The 26,362-nt window shown below is 48.2% G+C and overlaps 2 protein-coding genes across 2 annotated transcripts; one reads left to right on the top strand and one right to left on the bottom strand.

Moving 5' to 3' along the window:
• The first annotated feature begins 11,087 nt into the window (after positions 1–11,087).
• On the top strand, positions 11,088–17,625 carry LOC111846148 (lipase maturation factor 2-like). Its single transcript, XM_023816086.2, has 14 exons — positions 11,088–11,303; positions 12,331–12,584; positions 12,908–12,936; positions 13,204–13,397; positions 13,492–13,670; positions 13,774–13,912; positions 14,257–14,394; positions 14,494–14,599; positions 14,748–14,841; positions 14,929–15,111; positions 15,326–15,494; positions 15,578–15,689; positions 16,345–16,453; positions 16,762–17,625. Exons 1-14 carry the CDS (start codon positions 11,171–11,173, stop codon positions 17,083–17,085), a joined length of 2,163 nt encoding a protein of 720 aa, XP_023671854.1. The 5' UTR covers positions 11,088–11,170; the 3' UTR covers positions 17,086–17,625.
• A 741-nt stretch (positions 17,626–18,366) lies between these two features.
• miox (myo-inositol oxygenase) lies at positions 18,367–24,651 on the bottom strand. The gene is made up of 10 exons (XM_023816088.2): positions 21,046–24,651; positions 20,845–20,925; positions 20,678–20,758; positions 20,339–20,501; positions 20,029–20,096; positions 19,632–19,741; positions 19,327–19,394; positions 19,101–19,150; positions 18,911–19,023; positions 18,367–18,775 (listed from the first exon to the last, which is right to left on the bottom strand). Exons 1-10 carry the CDS (start codon positions 21,181–21,183, stop codon positions 18,667–18,669), a joined length of 981 nt encoding a protein of 326 aa, XP_023671856.1. The 5' UTR covers positions 21,184–24,651; the 3' UTR covers positions 18,367–18,666.
• Positions 24,652–26,362: the final 1,711 nt, after the last annotated feature.

The following is a 26,362-nucleotide window of genomic DNA, read 5'->3' as shown; positions in this document are numbered from 1 at the left end:
TCTGCTCTTTGGCTAATAACGTCACTTTTTGGGGTAACTTAATGTTCTGCCCCATAAAACCCTCTTCAGCGTGGGATGCTGGTCTGAGTCGGCCAGCCTGGCCCTGTAGCCTTGTACGTGTTTCTGTTTCCTGCACTGAGTGGACAAGCAGCCGTCCGTCCCTGACAGCTGCCAATATATTTTGATTTTTTTAAAGCTGTTATTGTTTCACCTGTAACTCTTCTCCTCTCCGCCAGGAACACAATCGGTGCTTTAATTTTATGAAAGAAATTTGGTTTCAGTTTAAGGAGCATATTACATATTTACAAAAATATTTTTTAATTGTGTAAAGCGTATTTTTTTATATTTTCAGAGAGGGTTGTTTTTGTATAATTGTGTGTGTGGCGAAATGCAAATGTTGGCAGATTTTTCTCTTTAATGTCTGGTTTCAGCCTCAAAATAAAACAGAAACTTCAACAAATTCTCATGTACAATAAAGCTACAAAGCTACCTCTTCCAGTTAATGTAATGAGCTTTTCTTTGTACCAGCTAGCGTTCGAGCAGCTGTGGCGTAACACGCCTGTGATCTCACTGGTCAGTTCGCTTTCATGTCTAATAGTGATGTAATGTTGCACTCAGCTCACGATTTGATACACTTCACAAAATTTCAAACAAATGTAGATGTCTTGGGCCCACCTCCTCTACAGTCTGATTGGTTATCTATCTGAACCAATCATTTTTCGTTCTGCCCTCAGAACATTTTTGAGTAAGTAAAACCGCAGCACAACATAGACTGACAGTGGAGCAGTCATCCCAAATCTCTTCCTCTGTCCGAATTCCTTCCCCTGTGACGTATCGCTTGGCTATGAGGCTGATGATGCAGTCATGATGATCAGCGAAACAGCTAAGCAATATGCCGCAGGGGGAAGCAATTTGGACAGAGGAAAAGGTTTGGCATGACATGACAGCTTAATTGGCAATTAAAGCACTTGAAAAAAAACACAGTTGGCAACACAGCTTAAATACTGCGATGGATATCAAAACATAATTGAATCGAGAAAATTCCGGGCACAAAATATCGTTACGCCCCTAATGTCTAACATCTTTCCTGGTTCTCATAACTACGTTTGGCAACACAAGGAAATGTACCAATCAGGCAGTGAAGTGACCAAGAAACTGACCAATTCCCCTTCAAAGCGAACAATGAGTTTTGAGTATTTAAAAGTTTAAAAATGGCAAATGTATCACTTACCACTTATTTAAAAGGTTTTGGAAAAAGTCATTTATTTATTAGCAGAAATTTATGTGAAATTGTTTTTTTTATTTTTGAACCTGTCCCCACTTTGTGTATGTTTAATTGGTACCTACAAGCACATAGTGTCGTGTTAATTTGGGGTTTCTTCTGTTACGGTATGGAGTCGTAAACCTGGCTGATATTCCTACACCAGGACACTGAAGCTGCACCCCCCCGTGTCAGAAAACACCAGCAGTGGTGTTCTGGCACTGACCCCCCCTAACCCGATTGCCTTCTGCATTCTTACAGTGTCCTGCTCAAGTTCCCCGATTGTGAGTCTCAATAAACTGGCAAAATGGCTTGTGGCTTGTCGTGTGTTTTGTGGCTCGCTGGCGTCCCCAGGAGGGCAGCCGAGGGAACGCGGTTACGGGAGTGGGCGGCTCCCTCGTGTCTGCTGTCACTTCCGCTCAGTCCCTCCATCTGGGGCTCGTCCCACTAGGGTCACCGATGACACAGACCGCCTTTGTACTTAGTTTTTTCTAACGATTATAGCATCTGCATATGTCACTGCAGTAATACACTTGAGTGGTGACACCAGCCTTGTTTTTCGCAGGACTGCATCTCTGTGGACTTCCGAGCGGGAGACGCCGGGTGGGTCACACGCTGCCTGTCTGGGCGGCTCAATCAGAAATGCCGCTACTATGAATAATTGAGCCTGAGTGGTTGCTATGAGATGTCAGTTCATTTGTCTCTATTCCACTGCCGTGTAAATTTAATGTTGGAGCACAAGGATCCTGCCGGCAGGAACATGTACTTTCTCTGATGGTTTTATTGACAGTGTACCTGGCTTAGGGGAAGCCTCTCTTACGGCAGGAAGGGTCCCGTCCACGACCCTCTGATGCGGTAGCCTTGCTTTTTCTGGCCCGCTTTCTGGCTCTCTCGCTGTTGGCCAATGGGGTGAGGAAGGGGTGTCGTCACGGTAACAGAAGAATCTCAGGGAGGATGTAGGAGAGCAGCCTGAGCTGGGGGAAGACCGAAGGCTTCTTTGGTAACGACACCTTCAGGATCAGAGGGGTGCGAGGACACGGCAGCGCGGCCAGGCAGATGCCCGCTGCCCCTTCATGGAGGGTGGTGTCCAGGGCTGTGACCGCGTGGGTACGAGGCACCTGTAACATGCTGTGGGTCAGACTGGGGAGTCATTCTGCTGACCATGGCACACACACATGTGCTCTCAAACACACTCACATGCACATGCTCACATATGCACACACACGCACATGTAGGGTAAACATATCCTTATGGGGACCGCTCATTCATTTCAATGGGGAAAAATGCTAACGCTAACTATGACAACCTTAACCCCTACCCTGCCCTAACCATAACCATAAGTAACCTAACAAAATACAAGAGTTTTTGCATTTTTAGTTTTTTCATAGCAGTCACCAATTTTTATAAAATAGAGTTTTCCCTTATGGGGACCAGGAAACCGGTCAACATAAGGGAAAAAAAATGGATATTTATCACGTTATGGGGACATTGTGTCCTCATAAGGATAGGTATACCTGCTCGCTCACACATGCACACACTCACACACACACATACACGCTCACACAGGGACATGCACACACATACTCACACACACATGCTCGCACACGCATACACACGCTGCAGTGGAATCAGCAGGGAGCGTGTGCCGTCTCCAGCCGTACGGCCCCCTCAACAAGTCCTCACATCTATCAGCTGTCAGATTAATTACAGTGCCAACGATGTTCTTGGTGAGCAGCTGAGCTGTGAAAGCAGAAGGTTTATTGATCAGAGGTCTGAGGAGACTGTCATCAGCAGCCCGCTCTGCATGACAGATAAGGTGGCTTCTTCGGGAGGGGTTCAGAGCTCCTCAACCCAACAGATATTGAGCAACAGCCCCCCCCCCCCCCCATGTTGGGGTCAATTCTCGTCATATCCCACCTGTTCATCGCCCACATAGCCAGCCTGAAACTGCAGGCCCTGTGGGGACAGGCTGAGGTTATTAACTGCTCAGATGCATGTAGGACAGTCACGCAGACGTTAGACAGGACTGTCAGCGCATGTGACGATACCAGGCATGGTCCTCCATGAATGCCGGCGATTCTCTTCGTCTCCATGGTGATGTTAACAAGTTAACAGGTAATGCTGCCTTTATTAGTTAATTAAGACCAGCTCACTTACATTTCAGCCTGTCAAACACATTAGCGTGTTGCAGTAATCAGGCTGTCTGACCTGAGAGTACAGGCTTTCGGTGTGAATGCTTAGCAGTGATCTAGCTCACAGTCCCTCAGCCGCTTACCTTCGTGGGGCCGTGGTTCTAGATTAGGTAAACATGGTTTGGTACGTGATAGAACACCCAGAAAAAACTGCATACCTCCCCCCCCACCACCACCCTGGTTGGCAAACCCTCCCCCCCCATCCCACACAGTTGGCTGCAGACACTTTGTAATGGTCAGTAGTCAGGTCTTGTGCTTGGACAGGTGGAAAATCCCAGAGCGACCTGCAGACAGACATAGATCTGTGGCATCTAGACAGGCACCAGAAGGCAGAAAGGAAAATGTGCTTTTTACTGTGCGTGTAAGATGGTGACTTTGTCTTCACTATATTTAGTCTATTTGTAGAAATAAATGTGCGCTTCCCCTGTGCAGATACAGCCACGGGAAAAATGAAGAGACAACAGCACAATTTTCGCGACATTTTCCAACTTGAGGCTTCCAGCCGTCCAGTCACCTGGTCTGGGGGGGTCTGTGGCTCAGCGGCCTAAGCCTTTGTGATCATCATCATCATCATCATCATCATCATGAAATAAAGATGTCCAGGGACACGTGGAAATCGGCAGAATCAGGACGTGTGTGTCGGACATGTGGGATTATCTACAGCAGCAGAGCAAAGTGTGACAGCAGCTGGTTGACACTGACCCCCCAGAGACACTGACCCCCCAGAGACACTGACCCCCCAGAGACACTAACCCCCCAGAGACACTGACCCCCCAGAGACACTGACCCCCCAGAGACACTGTCCCCCCAGAGACACTGACCCCCCAGAGACACTGACCCCCCAGAGACACTGCCGCAAAGGACCGATGTTTTTAACAGGCACCTCAGGAAAGCTGCCAGAGGCCTTCATGCCCTCCCCAGGAAGGAGAAAATCAACAGATTTCTTTGCCATAAAAAATGCAGCTTCTGTAAAATTGCAGCCAGTCTGTAGCTGAGGGGATTTTCCCAGCGCTGACGGGACCTTCAGCGTGATTAGTGACCTTGGGCCTGGCTTTGATTCTGTTTGGCATTCCCTGACCCCCCCCCACAACACCCCCACGTCTCCTGTTTCAGTGTGTTTCCGGTGCAGCCCTAGTCAGAGACCGACAGTCTGGCAGCTACCTCAGGCTTCCCTTTGCTTCTGCCAGGGATCCTTCTGGAAAAGCGGACTGGAGCCAGCATGCAACTATCATACACACTTCATACCTTCCAGTCACAGTTACGGAGAATTGGCCCTGAATCCTCAGCGTCGGTTTGTGGGCATCACTGCCCTGGCGGTGGCTCGTCTCGGCAGGCCTCGTCTCGGCAGGCCTCCGTCCAGCGACACCTCACTGCCTCCGCAGCCACCACGGTGGTCATGCTTAAGCCTGCATCCTGTGTCTTATGACATCGTACATAAGGTATGGTAGAGCGCCATCTGCGGCCCATAATGCATCTGGGCGTGGAGCAGGATGGGGTCTGTCATGTGACAGGCAGTCAGGGACAAACATCACCTTCGGGGGGCTCAGACAGCACTGTGGTGGAGAGAAGACCCCTCGAGGCTCAGTCCGGATCCCATTGTGGCTGAGGTGGGGGGGCGGAGGCCGTGTGATGTCGTGATGTGAAGAGGACCAAGCAATGCAATGTGTGCTGCTTAGGGACAAAGAAAGAAAGAAAGAAAGACAGAAAGAAAGAAAGAAAGAAAGAAAGAAGGAAGGAAGGAGCCATAACAGCAGGCAGGTAAACACACAGAACACAGCTGAATACCCTCTAGTCCCTCGTTGTGGGAAACCTTCTTTGTCAGATACTGCAGTTACTGATGCAGTGAGTCGAATCGATAACCACAAGCCAGACCAGCACTGGCTCCATCTGCCTGCCTGCATCACTGAAAAAAGGTCAGTTTGGCTGAAAGCCGAGCTCCAGATGCCGATTTTTAGTCTCTGGGGTGATTTAGCAGAAGTGTCATCACGTGTCCTCCAAGCCACCGTTGGTAGCTGACTCACCTCCAGGGTTTACGAAGGCTGAATTCAAACAGATGCATCCTGATCCAGCTTTAATGTCTAAGGAACGTACAGTGGTGCTGGAAAGTTTGTGAATCCTTTAGAATTTTCTGCACCTCATTTTTTAATTCCTGCACCTGACTATTTCCCCCTCAAATGAACTGGTAACACAAAAATATGTAGTATTGGATACTTTTTCTAAATAAATAAAGGAACAGATATAATGTATTGGTGTCATTATGTTTAATTGGGTTCTCTTTATATAGTTTTTGGACATCTGATCAGGTTTTAGGTCACATTTATAAAGAAGTTTGCGCCTGCTGTGTCTGCCGCCACCTTCGCAGACTCTCCAGGCCTACTGTCGGAGCTCTTCTTCGGACCTGCTGTGTCTGCCGCCGCCTTCGCAGACCCTCCAGGCCTACTGTCGGAGCTAATCTTCGGGCCTGCTGTGTCTGCCGCCGCCTTCGCAGACCCTCCAGGGCTACTGTCGGAGCTAATCTTCGGGCCTGCTGTGTCTGCCGCCACCTTCGCAGACCCTCCAGGCCTACTGTCGGAGCTAGTCTTCGGGCCTGCTGTGTCTGCCGCCGCCTTCGCAGACCCTCCAGGCCTACTGTCGGAGCTAATCTTCGGGCCTGCTGTGTCTGCTACCGCCTTCGCAGACTCTCCAGGCCTACTGTCGGAGCTCTTCTTTGGGCCTGCTGTGTCTGCTACCGCCTTCGCAGACTCTCCAGGCCTACTGTCAGAGCTCTTCTTTGGGCCTGCTGTGTCTGCTGCCATCTCCCTACCTTCCCAGTGGTCTTTGTGACTCGCTCTGAGCTCTCATTCCTGTGGGCTCTTCCTCTAAGCATTCCCTCGCTATGGAAACGGCTCTCTAAGTTCAGCCTTATTTTAACTAGCAGTGGAAACTCAGTCTGCGGCCCCTCTACCCTGCAGGTGGGCCCCACAAAGGCCCCTTCCTATTGTCTCCATCTCATCTCCATCTGAATCAGCGTTGCCATCGCCACCCACCACAGAATGTGCTTTGGCCCAAGGGGTGTGCCCTCCGTGAGTGACAGCAGCATTTAGCCAATGGGAGTGAGGCATGATGTACATGGAATGCTGACTTTTCTGAACTTTACCTCCCACATAGATAAACAAGCAAATAGCCCATTGCGTTCGACCAAAGGCGATGGTGATGCCCACCGATGCTCACCAACGATTCACCACATTGTGGGGACCAAATGTCAAACCTGTTACTTTTAATCTTCCTGGGACATTTTTCAGGACCCCACAATATAAACCTCAATTTCTGGTTATGGTTAAGGTTAGTGCTGGTAGGGTTACGGTCGGCCTTGCCTGTGTCAGTCTGGTTTCTTTGTGCATATGTAGCTTTAATATGGCCACATGTCCAGGGTCAGCCCTGGATCTCCACCCCCCTCCTCCATCTGTGCCCCCACACTCCTTCCTGGGGTGACCCCGCCCCAGAGCCCCCACCTGAAGGAGACCCTTCCTCCGCAAACAGGCGCAGCGCTTCAGTGACCCGTCATTCATGGTGATCTGCACAACCTGTGCCTTCACTCTGGGGGGTTCCTGTCTGCTGCAGTAGCAGTGTGCTTCTGACCCACCCCCCCTCCAAAGCAGATGTCACATCAGCATACAGCTCCTGTGTCCCGCCCCTCAATGGTTCCGGTTGGCAGCCAATAGAAGCGAGTGGGCCGGTGTGGGGGTGAGCGTGCCACAGCTTGGTGGGACGTGACAGCTGGTCTGACCTGCGTCTGCGCCAGCCAATGTGCCCCCCGCCAGCCAAGGCACTGACCTCCACCTCCACCCCGCTGAGAAGCGTCACACATCCCCGCACAGGTGTGCCACCGCACGCCCAACTACCACGTCCTGGTCAAAGTCGTCCCCTCAGCGTGTCATCGGCGTGTCCCCAGTGACGTCTCACGCTGGGATAACAAGTGCCCCGCAAGCCCCCCCTGCAGGCGAAGGCATCTTCTCAAATACTTAAAGAATGTGGCGTGGGGGTATTTAGGTTTAATTTAATCCAAATGATGCATCTAGCACAGAATTGTAGAGGAGGTTCTGGGTTCTCATCTCCCACATCGTCTGTCTATGGGCTGTCCGGGGTTAGGGGGGGCTTCCTAATGCTCTGGCGCCTCTGCTCCCTCCCTGAGAGAGTGACCCTCCCCCAACTCCCCCACACACAACTGCCCCACTCAGATCTGCCTCCCTGCCCCCCTTCCCCCTCTGCTCATCACGCTGCACCTTCACCCCCGCACGGCTGCCTGCCCAGCCCCCCCCCCCCCTCCCCCAGCTAGCCCCAGCTGTCACCGTGGATCAATTAAGGAGAGCAGGGGGTGGGATAATTCACCAGGCTCCCCTCCCCCACCCCACCCCACCCCCCTATATCATGTTCCTGTGATGTATTTCCAGGATTTAAACATGTGGAGCAGCAGAGTCCCTGAATCAAGAGGCTCCAGGCAAGCTGGGGAGCAGAATGAGGTGCTTGGAAGGCGGAGAATGCAAAGGAGCAGTGAGGAGACCCCCCCCCCCTGCACACCCCAGGGAGCAGAAGGAGGTGCTGGGAAGGCGGAGAAGGCAAAGGAGCAGTGAGGAGACCCCCTCCCCCCCCTGCACACCCCAGGGAGCAGAAGGAGGTGCTTGGAAGGCGGGGAAGGCAAAGGAGCGGTGAGGAGACCCTCCCCTGCACACCCCAGGGAGCAGGATGAAATGGGAGGGGTGCTGACATTAGACAGGGAAGCCGGGTCCTTTTAATGGCCCTGCACTAAAAGATGGGCACCTCCTGTCAGCGCAGAGACATCCTGAGTGACACCTTTACATCACAATGAAAAAAGGCTCAATCTGAATCGTCACAGGGAAAATAATACAAAGAATCTTATTATGAATTCAGCAATAACCCCTCAGGATCAGTCACCCCCACGCGCAGGAACAAGAGGCACCGTCTGTCCAGCAGCCCCATGATCAGCCCATGTTAACCAGTCACCCACAGCCACGTAAGAAGCTCTAGACAGAAATCAGAGACACTCAGTCAGGCTCCCTCACGTCACTCTTCAGGTGACATAAGGAGATGAATGAGGTGAGAATGTCAGAAAGAAAGGGACTCAACAGAGAAGATCTCTCCTGTCATATGGAAGAAAGAACATTGTAGAAATAGAAGGAAACTTAATTTCAATTACAATAGCTCCTCCAAATTCCATGAGACTCTCATGCTGTCCCCTCAGGTATCGTCAGGTGAAACTTTTCTGGGGGGGGGGGGGGGCAGCATGTACCAGCGAATGAATGACAGGTTGGAGGGCAAATGGCTTGAACAGTCCTTGATCTGCACAGCCAATGCATGAGAGGCAGAATGGGTGGGGCCACAGTCCGATTGGCTGCTCTCCAGGTGTCAAAACTTTGGAATGATCTTAGAATAAAAAGCATGTAAGTCTTTTCTATTATTTCAATCCACCCTCTCTTTCTGCCTGCTGGCAGGATGCTGCAGTGACAGGGTGGGGTGGGTTGGGGAGGAGACAGGACTGTTGGCTCAGTGGAGTGTCGGGGGGGGGGAGGGGGGGCTTCTGCTTTCAGCCAGTCAGCAGATATCTGCAGAGGCACTGCACTGCAGAGGAAACCTGAACTGAACACAGGAAACAGGGTGTTTCCTATATGCTTGTACATGTACATGCTCACATGTATGTGGACACATATGTACATGCTCACACGAATGACTGTCGCACGCATACATGCTGACACACATACATGTTCACACACATACATGCTGACACACATACATGTTCACACACATACATGCTCACACACATACATGCTGACAGACATACATGTTCACACACATACATGCTCACACGTACCTCATGCACAGGATATGCTCTGGGATGCTTCAGAGGAATAGTGACCCTCTCTGAATTCCCGGAGACAGATTGTAACGTTGAACGGGAAATAAGCCGGATTGGCCAGATGCCTCCCAGCTGATTTACCGCCATGCTGCACCAATGTAGGCCAACACCTTCTCAGCCCTTGAAGCTGACAGGTCTGTCTGTGACGTCTGGTTAAACCTCCTGCTATCTCTCCTGCACGGGTCAGTCTGCTGTTTCGGTTAATCACCACCCACTTATGTCTCTGCTTTTTTGTGTAGCCTAAATCTCAGCCATCTAGGTCACAATGTTGACCGTCCAACACAGATCCTCATCAATGCTACCAACCCACCCACCCACCCCAGCAAGACGCACATGAAGGGAAAGGTGTCCGTAGATCTGGAGGGTGGGAGGAGCCCAGAGTGGAGAAAGGTGTGTCCACAGGGAATGGAAAGTTATGCTTAGTCTGGCTTCAACAGCCAACTGTCCTCGGCTCAAACCTTCACAGCTCCATCAGCATGGATTCGATGCCTTAGTGTGGAATCGGTCCCCCATCATCTCTAAGCTTTGGGGATGTGGAATGACCAGCATGAGGAGTGACCAGCGTTTCTGACAGACTTGAAGTACATAAACATAAACTATGACAGATTTATGACATTGTTCACAATATGTGAGTCTTAAACATGTGTGCTGAGGTTTGCTAAACACCAGCCTAGCTACGTCACATCAAGGTCACGTGACTTTAGCCTGGCTAAGTCACATGGACGTACACGTGACTTCAGCTCCGCAGCTCGAAGGCTGTCAGTCCAGGTCCCAGGAGCCTCTCTGCAGCACTATTGGGACTGGTTCTTCACTCAAATAACCCAAGTAGAAGGAGAAACTCGGCAGAGCTGTTAGCAGCAGAAGCTAAAATGACTGCATATGGTCAAATTCTGACCAAAAGAACTTATCCAGTCAATGCCATGAGGTCAAAGATGGAGAGCAGCCTGGGTACAGAGACACTCATTCACAGAGTCACAAGCCAAGAGCAGCTTAGGGTCTCTGGCTAACATGGGGGGAAGCGGGGAGAACGTGCACAAAGCAGAGAAGCTTCCAAACACCTTCAGACAGCAACACAAAATGTGTCGTCATCCCAATGTGTTAATGTATTTTATTGCGTCTCCATTTATTTAGCAGAAACCTTTGGGCAAAGTGACAGTAAGATAGGCAGCACATCTCCAGCACGCAGCTGTGAACAGCCAGAACAAGTGCAGCTACAACAAAGCATTATATCAAGCATATAAGGCATATCTGTTTTTTTTACTTCACAGTAAAACCACACAAGGGCCAGACTGAATCCGCAAGAGTACACCTGAGAGACAGTTATTGGTCACAACACCATCTAGTGTTTCTGTTCGGTTATTGCGGTTTATTTTCTGTATCCAAAATCGTATCTGTCCTTGACAGCCATCTAGTGGCAAAACTGAGAATTGGCTGAACACTGTTACTATACCAGATGCAGCGCAATACTGAAGACCTGGCAGGCGAACCGCTATTGTTCTACGACATGAGATTGAGCTCCTGTTGTGTTCGAATCTCAACCAAACCACACCCTTACACATACTCCCCAGTCTCATTAATAGCACCTCCTTACCCACACTCGCCAACCTTATCCAAACCACACCTCCCTCAGTCTGCGCCAGATCAAACCCAGACTCGCAAACCGATCTCATTCACCTCCACCCGGTAGAGTTTTTATGCACATTAAAACGCCCCCTTTAAATCAGGGTCTATGAGGAAGTTCATTTTAGGCGGGGAGAGCCACGCCTTCAGGGCGACCGAACCGTTTCGGCTTCCTGTGCTGTATAAATGCAGCTCGGAGAGCTGGGCGTGGGGTCGCAGCGGGAAATGGGGGAGATCAGGTTGCCCAGGCATATGTTCCTATGGAGCATGTCGCTCATTTACTTGTTCGCCTTCGCGTCGTTTTACGTCCAGATCCCAGGTGAGACGCGGCTCTTGCACACATTTATCCCCGAGTCACTACCCTGATGCAGAGTTTGCGCGTTTGACTTACTCGTTCTTATTGTTCACAAAACGTTCTGTTTGCGCAAGTATTTTGTTTTGCACAGTAATTATGTGCAACCAGCTTTGGATTTCGCAAACCATTAACCTTCGATGTCGGTAAATGTGTTAGGGAAGTCTTAGGTCCTGCTCAAAGTTGGCTATCACTTTTAAATGTTTTGGTAGTCGTAGTTAAGTGAGTTCATCCTGTTTTTGCACCCTGTATTATGCACGGTTTTGTTTACGTTTTCTCAGGAAAGGGATTTGCTGCTTCTCTAAAATTAAACATTTGTGTCTGTAGACTGATGCGGAATGACATCATTTTCCCCCGCCATTCCTGGCCAATTAGAAGGCTCCTCGCCTGGCTGGAACCCGGAAGTCAGCGCGTTTTTTTTATTTATAAACATTACACGTGGAGTCAGTGCTTTCCTTTTAAGCTAGGTGTAATTTTTATGATTTGTTTTGTAATGGTGTCTACAACGCCAAATAGTGTTATCCTCAAATATTAATGGAAATTCAGTTATGGTTTACACACGATATCGGTCTTTCGTACCTTTTGATTGAAGTTACTTTACTATAATGATCTTATCAAGTACTGTATTTAGAAAACACGATATGCGTGTATGCATCCTTATAGTTAGGGACTGTACGCAGAGTCTGAACACCGCTTAAAAGACCGCATATGGCATTATCAAACCAAAGGCACGCTTGACCCTCTTCTCGGTCCTGTGACTTGCATAAAATTAGCAGTGAAACTGGAATATGAGGTATGAACGCTCTGCTGTAATGTATGTGGACGGTTTGGGGCGGGAAGGTGCTGGCTCTGCAGGAGCCCCGAGGCTGGCTCTCTTCCCGCCCACAGCAGCCAGCTCTCCACAGCCACATCTCTCCATCTATGGTCACAGCTGCCCCAGTCTTTCCCAGCATGCACCCCTCAGCTTGGTGTGTCACGCTGCCTCTCATCCCAGGACTCTATGGAAATGAAGGGATCCTGGATGCTGGCTGGCTGATCAAGCCCCTGGGGCGGCTCCTACTGGAGCAGCTGTGGGACTCCCCCACCCTGCTGTGGCTGGGCCCCCACCTGGGCCTGGGCACCTCGCAGATGATGGAGCTGATTAGCCTGCTGGGGGCGCTGCTGTCCTTCGGAGCACTGGTGCTGGAGCCCCTGCGAGACAGCCTGATCTTCTTCTTGCTGTGGTTCTTCTACCTCTCCCTCTTCCAGGTACCCCCCCTCCCATCGTTAGGGGGTGTCCACCAGCCATAGAGTCACTGTGTCTAATGGCAGTACTTGCAAAATGTGCTTTCATGCATGTATGATTAGGGGCAGAAGGACATTAGGGAGGCTGAGGGCACAATTGACGTGTAATTCCTCCTCAGTTAAATATCTTGTAATCGGTTAGATGTACTTACTTTTGCAAATATGTCTGTTTTAGCTGCTGGTTTTAAATATTTAATGTCTATTTTATTTTTGTATATTATATATAATTTTTTTATTATTATTATTATTATTTTTAAATTCAACACTGACCCACTGCCGTTTTGCAGGTTGCGAAGGTGTTTTTCTACTTCCAGTGGTAAGTGCTCCCACAGTGCGGTGTTTTGGATGCCGGCTCGGCCCAGTAGTGTCAACCTGTGAAGGCAGTGAAATGACAGCCACGAAATTTCTCCTTTTGTTAGTCAATAAAAACTTCACATGGAATATAAACGCATAAGGTGGTAGAATCTAGACCTTGTATCTCTGCTGCACGAGGGGTCTTGGCTTCAGGTCTGACAGACATGGCAGGACACCGGTCCATCCTCTCAGGTGCCGTTTGGGCTGATGGGGTGGCCCTCGTGTGTAGGGATAGGCTCCTGCTGGAGATGGGCTTCCTCACGGTCCTGGTGGCCCCGCTGAAGCTCCTCCGGGGGAAGTCCTCCTTCTGCTACCACGACGGCATGACCTTCTGGCTGCTGCGCTGGCTGCTCTTCCGGCTGACCTTTGCCTCTGGCGTGGTCAAGCTCACCAGCCGCTGCCCGACCTGGTGGGGCCTCACGGGTACGAGGTCCACTTGGACCACTTTCATGCTATAAAAATCCGAACTGCACTGCTCCTTTATCAAGTGTGGTCATATGAGTGCCCCTCTGTGCAGCCTTGACGTACCACTATGAAACCCAGTGCCTTCCCACGCCCCTGGCCTGGTATGCCCACCAGCTCCCTGTGTGGTTCCACAAGCTCAGTGTCGTTGGCTCCTTCGTCATCGAGATGGCTGCCCCCTTCCTCTTCTTTGCCCCTATCAGGTGTTTGAGGCTCACCTCTTTCTATCTGCAGGTGTGTCCCTTATCCCTGCCAGGCTCTCCATGTCCGCAGCGTGGGCTGGTGACTCTCTTGCCCAGCGCTCCAGATTCTCTTCCCTCCTTCGCCTTGTCTGCAGGTCCTGTTCCAGGTGTTCATCATACTGTCAGGAAACTATAGCTTCTTCAACCTCCTCACCATCGCCTTGTGCTTCTCTCTCCTGGATGATGACCAGATCAATTCTTGGCTTGGGCGCTGCAAGAAGAAGAGTCGTGAGAGTATGATCACTTCTTTCTCTCATCTCTTCTCCAGGGACTGTGGGTGTTGTTCTCGGGGCTGGAGGAATGTGCTGGGGCTCATGTAATGTGTGCTGGTTAGCAGCACGTTGAGGGATTTGGTGGTTAGCTCTGTCATCCAGAATTCCTGGTATTTGACATTTCATGATGTTCTTAAAGCATCCTCTCTAGGTTTAAATTTTGTTTTCAGAAATACTACTAGTTTGATTTTGTGACAAGAATGGTACATGTGCTGCTTTTAACGTGTGTTTTAGCTTGTGCACAGTCATAGATGTCTTGCCTGCAATAAGTTACAATTTATTTTACAATTGATTTTCTTTCCCTAGAAACTTGGCCTCAAGCCTTAATCTCTTGGACAGCATTTGTGATTGAACTAGCCATGTATGTGCTGATAATCTACTGTACCAGGTTATATTTTGAACTGGAAGTTAACTGGGAGACAAAGAGCATGTCTTCGAGAACAGGTTTGTCTTGGTGTCGTGTATTATAGTTAACTTGATTTTAGTGGCCAGACGGCAGAACCTTTTGGCCAAACTGACCATGGCTTGGACTTTTTCGTTTAGCATTTACCTACGATCAGTTCCATCATTTTTTGAATAAGATCACAGTTCCTACCATTTGGATTGGAGTTCTCTCTCTCACCTGGGAGGTCATCACGGCCATGTTCAGGTAGGTACTTGTCTGAGCCCTGCTTTCTCACGTACCGTATGTTTATTTACAGAACTTTTGTTGTAACGTTAAAAACCTGTTTTTGACAGTGAAGCTTGCAGGGTTAATGCTTATTCTTGCCTCCATCGCTGGGCATATTGGCTGTCAGGTGTGCCTGTGTGCGGGGACTTTGGAAGCTCTGGGTCACCATCCAGTGGGCCGTCTTTGCCGCGGTAGCAGCTGTCATGCTCACCATTAGCCTGGTGAGTTCCTGATCTCCTCTGAACAGAAGCCATCCCTTCTGTGTGGACATGTGACGTAAACACCGGCTCATCGCTGTCTCTCCAAAGGTCCCCTACACTACCATTCACCAGGAGACTCACCGCAGCATCTGGCCGGGCGTGCGGAAGCTGTATGATGTGGTGGAGCGCTCCCAGCTGGTCAGCTCCTACGGGCTCTTCAGGACCATGACTGGGGTTGGCGGGCGACCCGAGGTGGTGATCGAGGGCAGCATGGACAAGAAGAGCTGGACGGTGAGAATCAGGGTGGTGTGTATGTTTGGCCAGCTGGAAGTAGGCGTGAAAGGACATTCTTCAGATGATCCAGGAGCTGGGTGTGAATTCACTATGACGAGTCATCCAGCAAGGTGTAGGAGCATGACCAGCTTTTATGTGGCTGATATTGTTCTGCCATCTTTGTTGCCACAATACGAGGTGTAGACCTGATCCTTTCTTTGGTTGCCCCAAGGAAATCGAGTTCATGTACAAGCCCGGGAATGAGAGCACCCCCCCGCCCGTGGTGGCCCCTCACCAGCCGCGGCTGGATTGGCAGATGTGGTTTGCTGCCCAGGGCCCGTACAGTCAGAGCCCCTGGTTCGTCAGCTTGGTTCACCGGCTGCTGCAGGGAAGCAGGAGCGGTGAGTGGATGGGGTGGGGCTGGCCATCACACCTGGGACAGGACCGTGGGTGCTGACATCCGCTTCGCCCCCCCCCCCCCCAGTGATCACGCTCATCCAGGTGGACGAGTCCCGATACCCATTCAGCCAGCAGCCTCCAGCATTCATCCGCGCCCGACTCTACAAGTACTGGTTCACGAAGGCCAGTGAAAACGGGTGAGTTCCGCTCGGCCCAGGGGAACCTAAAGAGCTGCTGCCTGATGGACTTAATGAAATTAGGTGTAATATCAAAGCTGAAGAGAACCATCTGCTGGACATTTTGCAACAGTCTTTTATCGAGCTGTCAACTTGCATAAAACCTTAAGTAAATCCAGACTTGGGCAAAAAAAGATGCATAACGTTAAAAGGTAGAATAAGTAAACCAGCATATTTTTGGCTTTTTGCTGTAAAGTCTTGAATGGTATGGAAAGTTATCCAACTAAAGAAACTTGCTTTGTTAGGTATGTGCAATGCCTTACTGCCATGCCAGAGTGACAGAAATCCGAATGTGGAAGCCCCCGGCCCAGAGCGGGACTCAAAATAGTTTTCTGTAGTGTCTCATTTACGGTGTTACCTTCATAATGATGCCTGAGATTACTGTCAGTGCTATTGTGTAGTTTGCTAACAGTTTACTTGAATCCACCGCCGATCCCGGAATGCATCACTGCCATGCCAGCAGAGCAGGTTTTAATGCATGTCGAAATGCCTGTAGGTGTAACCATAATAATACGGCTCGGCCACTGACGCAATGCCCGGGGGCTCCCAAAATAAACCACGGCTCGTTTGCTCTTGACGTGGCAATTCTCTGTTGTTTTGACGGTTCTGTCGGCAGGACTTCCCCGCAGCGGTGGTGGCAGAGGCGCTATGTTGGCGAGTTCTTCCCTGCCGTGTGCCTGGGGGACCCAGCCTTGGAGAACCTGCTGAGCCAGTTTCACCTCAAGGCAAGAGTTCAGTTTACTGCTCGATTCACAATGTTCCACTCGTAGCTCAAGAACTGTTTTTGTTTGTCATGGGCAGAGATGTTCTGTAAATGATGATGTAAGCAGCTCAGCAGGTGTTTTCTAATAGTGTCTGGTTTGCGCTAGTTTAGACTAGGTCTAGTTGGTTCCTGATTGGCATTCAGGTGTCCTGCAGGTCTGTGGTCTGTACCGATTAGGAGTTCTGTATTTTGGAATACTTCCTGTGTGTTGGATTTAGCATCTGTGATTTATGGCCCACTTGTGCTGAGCCGCTGTTGTGAATTGTCAAGGACGAGGATTCGGACCTGAGCAGTCTGGAAGGCTCGGTCTCTGGAGCCCTGCAGGTCCTGCGGAGCTGCGTCGGGCCCCTTTCTGGCCCCTTGGTGCTTTGGTCCCTCTTCGCCACATCGGCCGCCATCTCCCTTATGAAGATATTCTGCTCTCCCAGAACCAGTCGCCCCAGAGTTGCTTCCACAGAGTCTAGGACTGCAAAGGCTTCCCAAGAGAAAAGGGACCAGAGCAGGAAGACGGAGGAGTCTGTGGTCAGCCAGGCAGAGGCCAAGGGCTCGGCCGAGAGATTGGATTCAGACAGAGTCCTGAAGAAGAGGAAGTGATGTCATCCCTCTTCCCTCCCTCTGCTTCTCCATGATGCCTGAACTTCTGAAGCACGTAGCCCAGTCTAATTTTGGTATGTTACCTGTTGCCAAAACTGCCTTATGTTTCCTTGAATGATAATTTGTGTGTGTATGTGTTTTTTTTTTTTTTTTTTTTCCCCCTCCTATGTTATACTGAGGAGAAACCCGTGTGTTTGTAGTTCAGAGCATTTTGGCCATGAAGGCTATTTTTAGCCTGTACCCTGCGTGAGTGAAGCTCTCTGCAGTGCTCTGTTGCTCTGTCAGGCTCTCGGGCAGATCGCTCGGCATTTCCTCTCGTTCTGAAAGCATTCCCAGTCACTTTCTCCATGTGCTGATCTTTGCACTGTTACCTGCAGCTGCTGTTACCTGAAGCTGGTTGATTGGGAAACCACAATAAAAACACCACGTCATGCAGGCCGTCGGCAGCTTTTCTCACCCTATACTGACACCCTTGTCATTGTGGTTTAACTGGCTGTAAAATGATTCATTTTGCATTTCAGTTACTAGTGCAAACCACATCAGGTCAACCACCTTTTATGTACTGACACATTTACAAATTGGTGTTCTAGAACTCAAGTATAATTTAAACTGTAATGGCAGAATTTGGTCTGTTCTGGCAAGAAAGTCTGTCTGGGCCTCTTCTGCCTCATGGTACTGGGAGCCTCACTAGTCGGTGTCCTCTATTGCATTTTGTTGTGGCTCAAAGTTCTCGGGCTGAATCAAAGGCTGTCTTTAGTATGAGGGCTTTTTTCAGTGTACAGCCTAAACGTAAAATGTTTAGCATGAAGCTTGGAGCCTCAAAGGCTTGAATGTTGACAGTGTAGCTGTGTTGTCCTCAAAATTCAAGGAGTAAATTGAGTTGAATGGATTAGTCTAGAACCTGGTATCTTCTTGATCATGAATGTGCTGAGGTTAGAGACCCTCGTGGGGACTTCCCGTGCGTGTTTGGAGGGGGTGAGTCTGTGGTTTTGCACAGAAGTGACTAGCTGACCACGCAATCATAGTATTTTAGCAAATGTGTGTGTGGATTCGCATCTAGTTAAATTTGCGTGGTGTTGAGGTGGCTAATCACACACTGAGGAGGGAATGCCAGTCGCCCTTCTCCATCTCTGCCAGGCCTGGCCTCCTTACAAAGATGCCAGAGTTGCTTCATTTAGTTGGCACGTCACTGCTGGTGCCTCCCCAGGAGCAGAACGTGTCCCTGTGGCGGCTGCTGTCAGCGAATGCTTTTTAGATTCAAGACAATCATGATGTCATAGATGCATCTGCTGGATTTTATTTCCTTTGCCTTTTTTCCCCAAAAGCAATGCAAGACATTTCTAACCACCCCCCCCCCCCCCCAAAAAAAAGCTTTATTATAATTGTGGGGGGATTGGTTGAGTGCATTTTTATACAAACTTTTGTATTCTATATAATAAACATTTTCCAAAGCCTTCTGTCCTGTTTTCTTCAGCTGCGCTATGTGATGTCAGCGTGCTCATCTCAACTGCTGCCCCACCCTGCAGACTTTCTTGCATTTGCGTGGGGGGGCTTTTCTCGGGTTCGCAGCACCTCCGGCCCTCACCAGTACAGCTCCCCTGGGCAGTACTTGTCTATCAGTGACTGGTAATAAGGTTTCAGCTTCTCCACATCTGGTAGGTCTGTACTCTTTGTGTACAGGTCAAATTTGCTGTAAGGTGACCAAGTGCACAGATGTTAGAACATCAGTACTGTGCCACCAGCTTAGCCTAGCAGTCTGTTGCCCATGGCGCTGGCTTAGCCGCTCAGTGCCGGACGTTTCCGGGTATCTTTCTCTAATACTCACTTGAACTCCTTCACCCACGGCAGCATGTGCTGGTCCTTCTCGTTGCAGAGGTGCATGTAGTCACCGTGGGTGTGCCAGGGGTAGAAGGAGTGGAATCGCAGCATGTACAGACCCTGTGAAAGGATGGTGAACGTTACGGCATCGTGCACGTCTCGCCCAGCATTCATGCGGCCCGTGCTGTTAGACCCACCTCTTCGGGAATGGAGCACTTGTTGAACTTCATCACTCTGTACAAGTATTCTGGAAGAAAAGTTGGATGAGCTAGATGTATACAGAGACCATGGTACCTTTACGAGATGTGCAACGTAATCAAGGAATCCAACTAAAATGTTCAAGTCCTGTTGGATAATCCAGAATCTGAACACTCTACAAAGTCCGGTCCAGAGAGATCCTCCCTATACTTTTACATGACTTACCATCATGGCCCCATGACATCCATACGTTGTCCAGGCCACACTGTGGTTGGTAGATTCCATATTCAGTGCTGAGAAGAGTACAGAAAGATGAGTGATCAAGTGTACCAGCCAATGTGGATGTCTTGGTGCAGGGTGTCTAATCGGTGTGGTCAAATGAGCCTTATATCCATGTATATATATTTATATATTAACCACCTCGTCTCTCGAAGTTTGGCACCAACCACCAAAGCAAATTCCTTGTATGTGTGAACGTACTTGGCAATAAACTCGATTCTGATTCTGATTGTGAGGGAATGTGACTGTACTTGTAGGCTGGGTTCTGTTCGTCTGGATTGTCCACAAATGTGGTGCCTCTGAAGACGATGGAGTTCTGGAACTTGCAGCCTACTGGGAATGTGTCGCCCACCACAGCCCACTGGGAAAATGTAGGCATGCCAAAGGTTCACTCAGAAGCTAAAGAAATATCTCCAGGATTCATTCTCCTACTTTAGCTGTGATGACTTTGTTTGTTTATTTTAAATTAATCGGCACTTCTGCACTCTTTTGTAAATCTTTGTTTGAATGCTCAGGGTAACTAAACTGGTAATGGTATCGCAGCACCACTAAGTAATTCATCTGAATATCATCATGATGTGATGTCATATGTATACATGTCAGAGCCAACGCTGTTATGGTGAGACCCCCCCAAGCCTGTTGACTAACCTGAGGTTCTCCCCAAAATGCCATGATCTTCCCGATGTCATGGATGAGCCCGATCAGCTGGAACCAGTCTATGGGAGTGAGAGAGAACATGATGCTGAATGGTCACTGTAAACCGCTTGTACAAAAATTGGACCAAATCTGAAGAACATCAACACACCATGTGACCTGACTGTTACCTTTATCTGGCAGCTCCTTAGTCTGAGTGAGAGAGAACATGATGCTTAATGCTCACTGTCACCCGCTCATTCTAATATACCAACATTGGACCAAATCTGAGGAACACCGATACGCTATGTGGTTTGTGCTTTACCTTTGTCTGGGTGCTCCTGACGAATTCCTTCAGCTGTCTGGAAGGCATGGAAGGAATTGGGGAAGTCCACATCTGGATCAGATTCATCCACCAGCTGATCTAGAGTGCCGATGCTCTCCATCATGTTCATTTGAGTGTGATTGCATCCAGACCACATTTCATGCTGCATTGGGGGAACAACAGGAATTCACTGCATTATCATCATTGTCCTGAGCCAAGGTACCATTCAGAGAGACAGCTGCTCAAGAGTCAACGTGAAGGAATTCACTTTTTTTGATAAGCTATGTAAAGTCCTGAATACCATCTAGCCATTTGTAAATTTGCAATGATAGGTCTGACCTTCTTTTTCACAAATGCCAAAGTTTGATTAGTGTGCATTATCTTGTAGGTTCTGTAGACTCTCTCAATAAGATCCCCATTCTGTAATAGCAAGAAAACACAAGTATGAGACACCCACAGTGACAGAACTCCCCCCCTTAGAGTAATAGAGAGTATTTGTGGCTTACCTGGAAGTTCCTGTACCCAGATTTTGCATCGTCGTTGATATTTGTCTCATTTGGCCGATAAACCTGCGATGGGTCTGGTCCCTGTAAGTAATAATACAATATTTGATGTTTACATTGAATTTTTTTTTTTTAAAAAAAGAATAGTTGCTGTTGAAGTATATTACTAATTTGCAGCTACCCTGGAGCGTGGAATATACGTACGATGTTGATGATCTTCATGGCTTTCACCAGAGTTCTCAATGGTGGTGGATGAAGAGGCGGCTGTTGATGGGCTGAGTCCCTGCTTCCCAGTGCTGTGTGTGACACTTTTAAAGGGTAGATTGGGCCACTGTGGCACATGGCAGAGGGTAACTTTTTAACTGGCTACCATCAAGTAATCTGAGGGGGGGTCCACAGGGTTCAAATGGCTGAACTCCAGGGCAAATGTTTACCAGGTTCATTGAGGAAAAAAGTGAGTCTTTAACTCTCAATTGCTAGTAGCCTGTTTGTACTAGTTTGACAGTGACTCAGGAGATTCCAGTGACCCTAAAGCAGAATGTTTCCAAAACGTACAGGAGATGTTAATGAAGGTCCTTGTTCATAATAAATTTGTTTTTCATTTGCTGCTGACTTTTATTATAAGAAATAACATGAGTAGTATTTCTTCCCTCTTTTATTTAAAAAGGATCTGTCTAAAACTATCGCTGCAACACACAAGTAGTTTTCTTGTACCAGTTTTTCTACGTGAAATGGTTCTCAACAAAGATTTAGTTTTCTTCCAAAGTTTCCTGTAAAATGCATTTCAGTGTTTTAGGCTATGAATGTATGAACTTTGGGTCCCAGGTAATTCAGAAGGCAGTCTCCTGTGTGGTAACTGTATAAACGTAACTGTGTCAATCCTCCCACTACAACCACGCAAAGACACTGTCATGACGTATTTGGTCAGATGTTTTGAATTTCAGCTGTTATGTCCTGTTTGGAGCTTTAAGCTTAGATGTGTGCATTTTCCAGTCATTTGTAACTGGATTAGTGAGAAGTGTTTATCTGCTTTTCCACACCCCTGCTTCTTATTGGCTGTTCCTTGTAGGACTGGCTGTGACGTACCTCTGGGCTAATGACAAAAACAAGGAATGAAACTTAAACAAGAATCCCTGCTATTCATTTACATTAGCAAACTTGTTTTGTGCTCTTATTGTTCTGTGAGGTCTTTGTGGCTTCATTTCATTGATTTTAGATTTTTCCTTCACTGAAAAACCAGTGAATTGATAAACTGCTTAAAAAATTCACATTACTGTCCTGATATCTATCGCCTGGTTGAACCCTGCATGGAGAGTCTGATTTATAACAGTTAAAACTTTATAATTACAGGCTTCGGTTTTTCTGACATTTCCTGAAATTATACGGTCCTTTCGCAAAACTGCAAACGCAAAACTAAAAACCGTAGGCCGCATATACAAGGAAGTGTGGCTCTGTCATGAGAATGAGCCTCCAGGTAAATTGCTTTGGGTCCAAAGGCTGTTGAATAGGCAGGTCGCTTACAGAGTAAAGATTTGAATGTACTCTTTAAAAGTCCCTCATGAATCAGTAGCCGTAACCCTAAACTTCATCAATCTTATGTGTTGCTATACGCGTCCCTATAAAAAGACATAAAGCAGCAGGATTTTTACACTCCATTTTAACAGAGGGCAGCATCACCGGCCATCCGTTCCATAGGCCTTCAGACGATGCTGTCAGGCACCTGGTTCATATGGATGAAGCAGGCATTGGGCTGGTTCCCATGGCAACTAATGGGACCCAGTCAGATGTCTTGGTCCCTCCTCCTCTATACTCTGATTGGTTATCTCACTGAACCAATCATTTTTCCTTCTGCCCTCAGAACATTTTTGTGTAAGTAAACTCCTACGAGCGCTCTTAGACCGAGCCTCACCCGAACCATGGACAATGACGGTGCTACGGACAAAGGGATCCACTAAATGAACATAGTGCTCCCTGCTTGAAGGCTTGGGGGAAGGCTGTGTACTATAAAGAGAATTGTGAATGGATTAGGGAAACTGCTTTAATGCAGATGATATATTTGGGAAACTAGGTGAATGTCCAGCAGAGGTCTGTCCTATTCTGCCTCCTCTTGGCGTGACAATATATTTTCTTAAAGGACTAAAAGATGGATGATTTGTTATTTAACTGACAGGCAATACATTCCCTAAAAGTTACTTTTTAGGGAAAGAGAAGCGGTTTAGTTGCTCAAACAAGTTATTACATTTTTCTCATTTCTGTAGCTGGACATGGATAAACCTGCAAACTTGAGCTTGGAAATACATTCTTGCTGGAGTTTTTGTAATATTTCTTTCCATGTATCACTTTAAAGTCTAAAAAATGATGCAACCCCACAAAGCGAAAGTTTGAATTACAAGCAACTTGGCAAGTGGTGAAGTTCCTTGCGGGTGTAAAACTAGACTTTCCCTTTGCAGAATGTAATTAATGTTACGAAGCAATGTGCCGGGTTTCAGGCGACAGCGCGTCCTGCTGTGGAGTGAGCATGCTTGGGTTATTGGGTTACTCTGGGTAACCAGGGGCTCTCCCATAGCTCCCACAGCTACTGGTGTGGCAGACAATCCTTTGTGTCGAATTCCTACAGTTACACACTGAGATAACTTGCAGTCTGCTTACCCGACTGGCATGGGGACTCAAACAGAGGCGACGTCCCGAATCAGGGCGGCCCCAGCAGGCCACCGTCACAGATTAATTAAGTTTTTAAATCATTTGAAATAAAAGGAGTGCCTGGTGACCCTGGTCTGTGACCCTGTCATTGATCATTATGTTCCAATATATTCCATTTCTCATAAAAAAATAATAAACCGCGGTATCCAAAATACACCAGGAAGTATCAAATTGAGGAAAAATCATTGAAGCTGACTTTCACGTTCACTCACTCTCTAAGGAAGCATAGAAAATCCTGAGATTGGACCCTGAATGACCTACTGGTACTGCTCTTGTCATCCAAACTCACTTTGAAATGCGGTAATGTTCTGGAAGCAGTGATTGGAATGTGACCGGCACTTAGCTAAGTAGTCGTTACTCGGGAGACTCGCCGGACTGCACACCAGCAGGAAGCTGCTGCTTCAGCAGTTTGCCTTACCAATAACAAGCTGGTCTCGGTGCTTATAACTGATGGTAAGTGCCAGCGCAAACAGAGAGGGTGCAGGCCCCCAGAGAGCTTAACGTCGAGTTCACCTGAATAGACACGTTAACAACTAATCCCATAACCACAACGCCTGTCTTAACTAACCAACAAATCTCTGGTAACAAAGCCAGTCAATTATTAAGAAACACTTACGAAGCCGATACAGACTCCAGCTGATGGGGCGCCTGCCCACCTGAGACTGAGCTGAAACTGTAATGTACGCGTCCCCCAAAGTGCGTAAGGCAGCAATATCAATTACCAGATCAAACAGAGGACGTAGCTGCCGGGAAACATACACAAAGGCTAAGTTTACCTGAATAGAGGCAGTAATGACTAATCCCGCAACCAAAACTCCGAACTTCACTATCTACCAACATATTACTGGTAAAAAGGGGATTAACTACTAACAACCACTTAACAAGGAGATTCCTGCCTATCCACGACCGTGCTGAGATTCAGATACACTGACCTCCCAAGAGCTTAGGGGAGCAATCAGTAAACCTGTACCAAGGGACGGTGCGTAGCCTTCACAGACTGAATAAAAGCTGAATTCACCTAAACGGGTGCGAATTACTGATCCCATAAGCAAAACTCTTAACTTCTACACCCAACAGTCTGCATGTCACTAGTAACATGGAGACCCAACTTCTAAGAAGCACTTACCAAACAGATGCGGATTCCTATCACTACAGATGCTTGTCCGCCCCGCTCATTACTCTCGCTTTATTCACAGGAGGAAATGCAATCTGGAAAACCAACAGCCGGTGTGAATGACTTTACTGATGTCACCTCCTTTTCTATATGACTCTGGAGCTGCCAGCCTGTTGTCAACAAAGCTGACTTCATCCCTGTCCTTGCTACATGCTCATCATTCCATATCCTGGCAGTCACAGAAATCTGGATCCACCCTGAAAACATTGCAGCTCCACAAGCTCCTGTTTCTCTTATGATATCTGCTCACCTGGGCAGGGGGGAGCAGGGCTGCTCATTTCTAGGTGTCCCCTGGCCCCCACTCTCTTGTGTCTCCTACAAGTCATCTCTCCTGCTCTCACGCTTGTGTTCACCCACATAATCAACACATCGCTCAAGCCTGGTAAATGTCTTACTGCACTTCAGCAGACTTGATTAACTCGGCTGCTTACAAAACCCACACATGACCCATCACAAATAGAAAACTGCAGTTCAGCTTCTTTCCTCACATTGTTGTCTAAAACTTGTGCCGTCCTCAGTCACATTTCCAGTGCCTCTAAGAGAATAAGCACCTAGACCCCCACCGGGTCAGTTCCAGAGATGGACACTCCATCGAGACCGGCCTGCTGACTGTTGCTGACACCCAACAATACACATTTCATCTCAGCCATCTGTCTGCAGCCTTCGACACATTTAATCTCCCGATCCCTCTGTCCCTCTCTGAACTTGGCATTATAGCCACTGTTCTGGGATGGTTTGACTTGCCTATAAAGTAAATCTTTCCAAGTGTTTTGGCACACAGAACTACAAGCTGCATCAGGTATTAATTAGTGTGCCCCAAGGTTCCATCCCTGGCCCCTTCCTCTTCTTGTGTACTACTTTTCTCGGTCGGATCATCCAATCACACTGCTTCTCTTACCACTACGACGCAGGTGACATCCAGCTCTACATAACCTTCCCTCCAGAGGACACAACAGTCTCAGATCATATTTCTACATGCCTTGCTGACATGGATGAAGTAGCACCTCCAACTGGACCAAAGAAAATTTCTCTTCTTCCAGTCCTACCATTCAGCACAACTTCACTGTACAGCACGGTCTTCCAATAACCTTGATCCAGGCACTCATCACCGAATGACTGGAGTTCTGTAACTCATTACTGGGAAAACTTCCAGCTTCTGTCATGAAACCACTGCAAATGACTTGAAACAAAATCATCCAAAATGGTCTCATGTTACAATTGTCCATTTCTCTGTTCATTGGTGCCAGGTGCACACGTCAAGTTGAAGGCCTTGGCTTTCAAAGCTGTTAGTGGTATGACACCTGTCTCCATTGAGTTGCTCATCTAGACATAGGCTCCCTCCTGCCTTCAGCACCACCTACTGATCCCTCCTCCATGTGAAAATAAGTCATTTCTCATGTCATTCCTCAGTGGTGGAACAAGCTACCCGTCCGCATCCATCAGTTGAGTCTGTCGCTGCCTTCAAGAAATGCCTCAAGTCCCATCTTTTCCCTCAGCACAGATGCTTTCAGCCAAACCTGAGCTGAGACTGTAATATATGTATCCCCTAGATGCTTAGGGCAGTAGTCTTAATTACCAGCACCAAGGGAGAAGGCGTAGCCTCCGCAGAACAAAAACATACCTGAATAGAGCAGCTAATGACTAAAA

The sequence above is a fragment of the Paramormyrops kingsleyae genome, chromosome 3 (assembly GCF_048594095.1).
Source record: "Paramormyrops kingsleyae isolate MSU_618 chromosome 3, PKINGS_0.4, whole genome shotgun sequence".
Classification (NCBI taxonomy): domain Eukaryota; kingdom Metazoa; phylum Chordata; class Actinopteri; order Osteoglossiformes; family Mormyridae; genus Paramormyrops; species Paramormyrops kingsleyae.
This window is presented reverse-complemented; position numbering and strand designations above follow the sequence as displayed.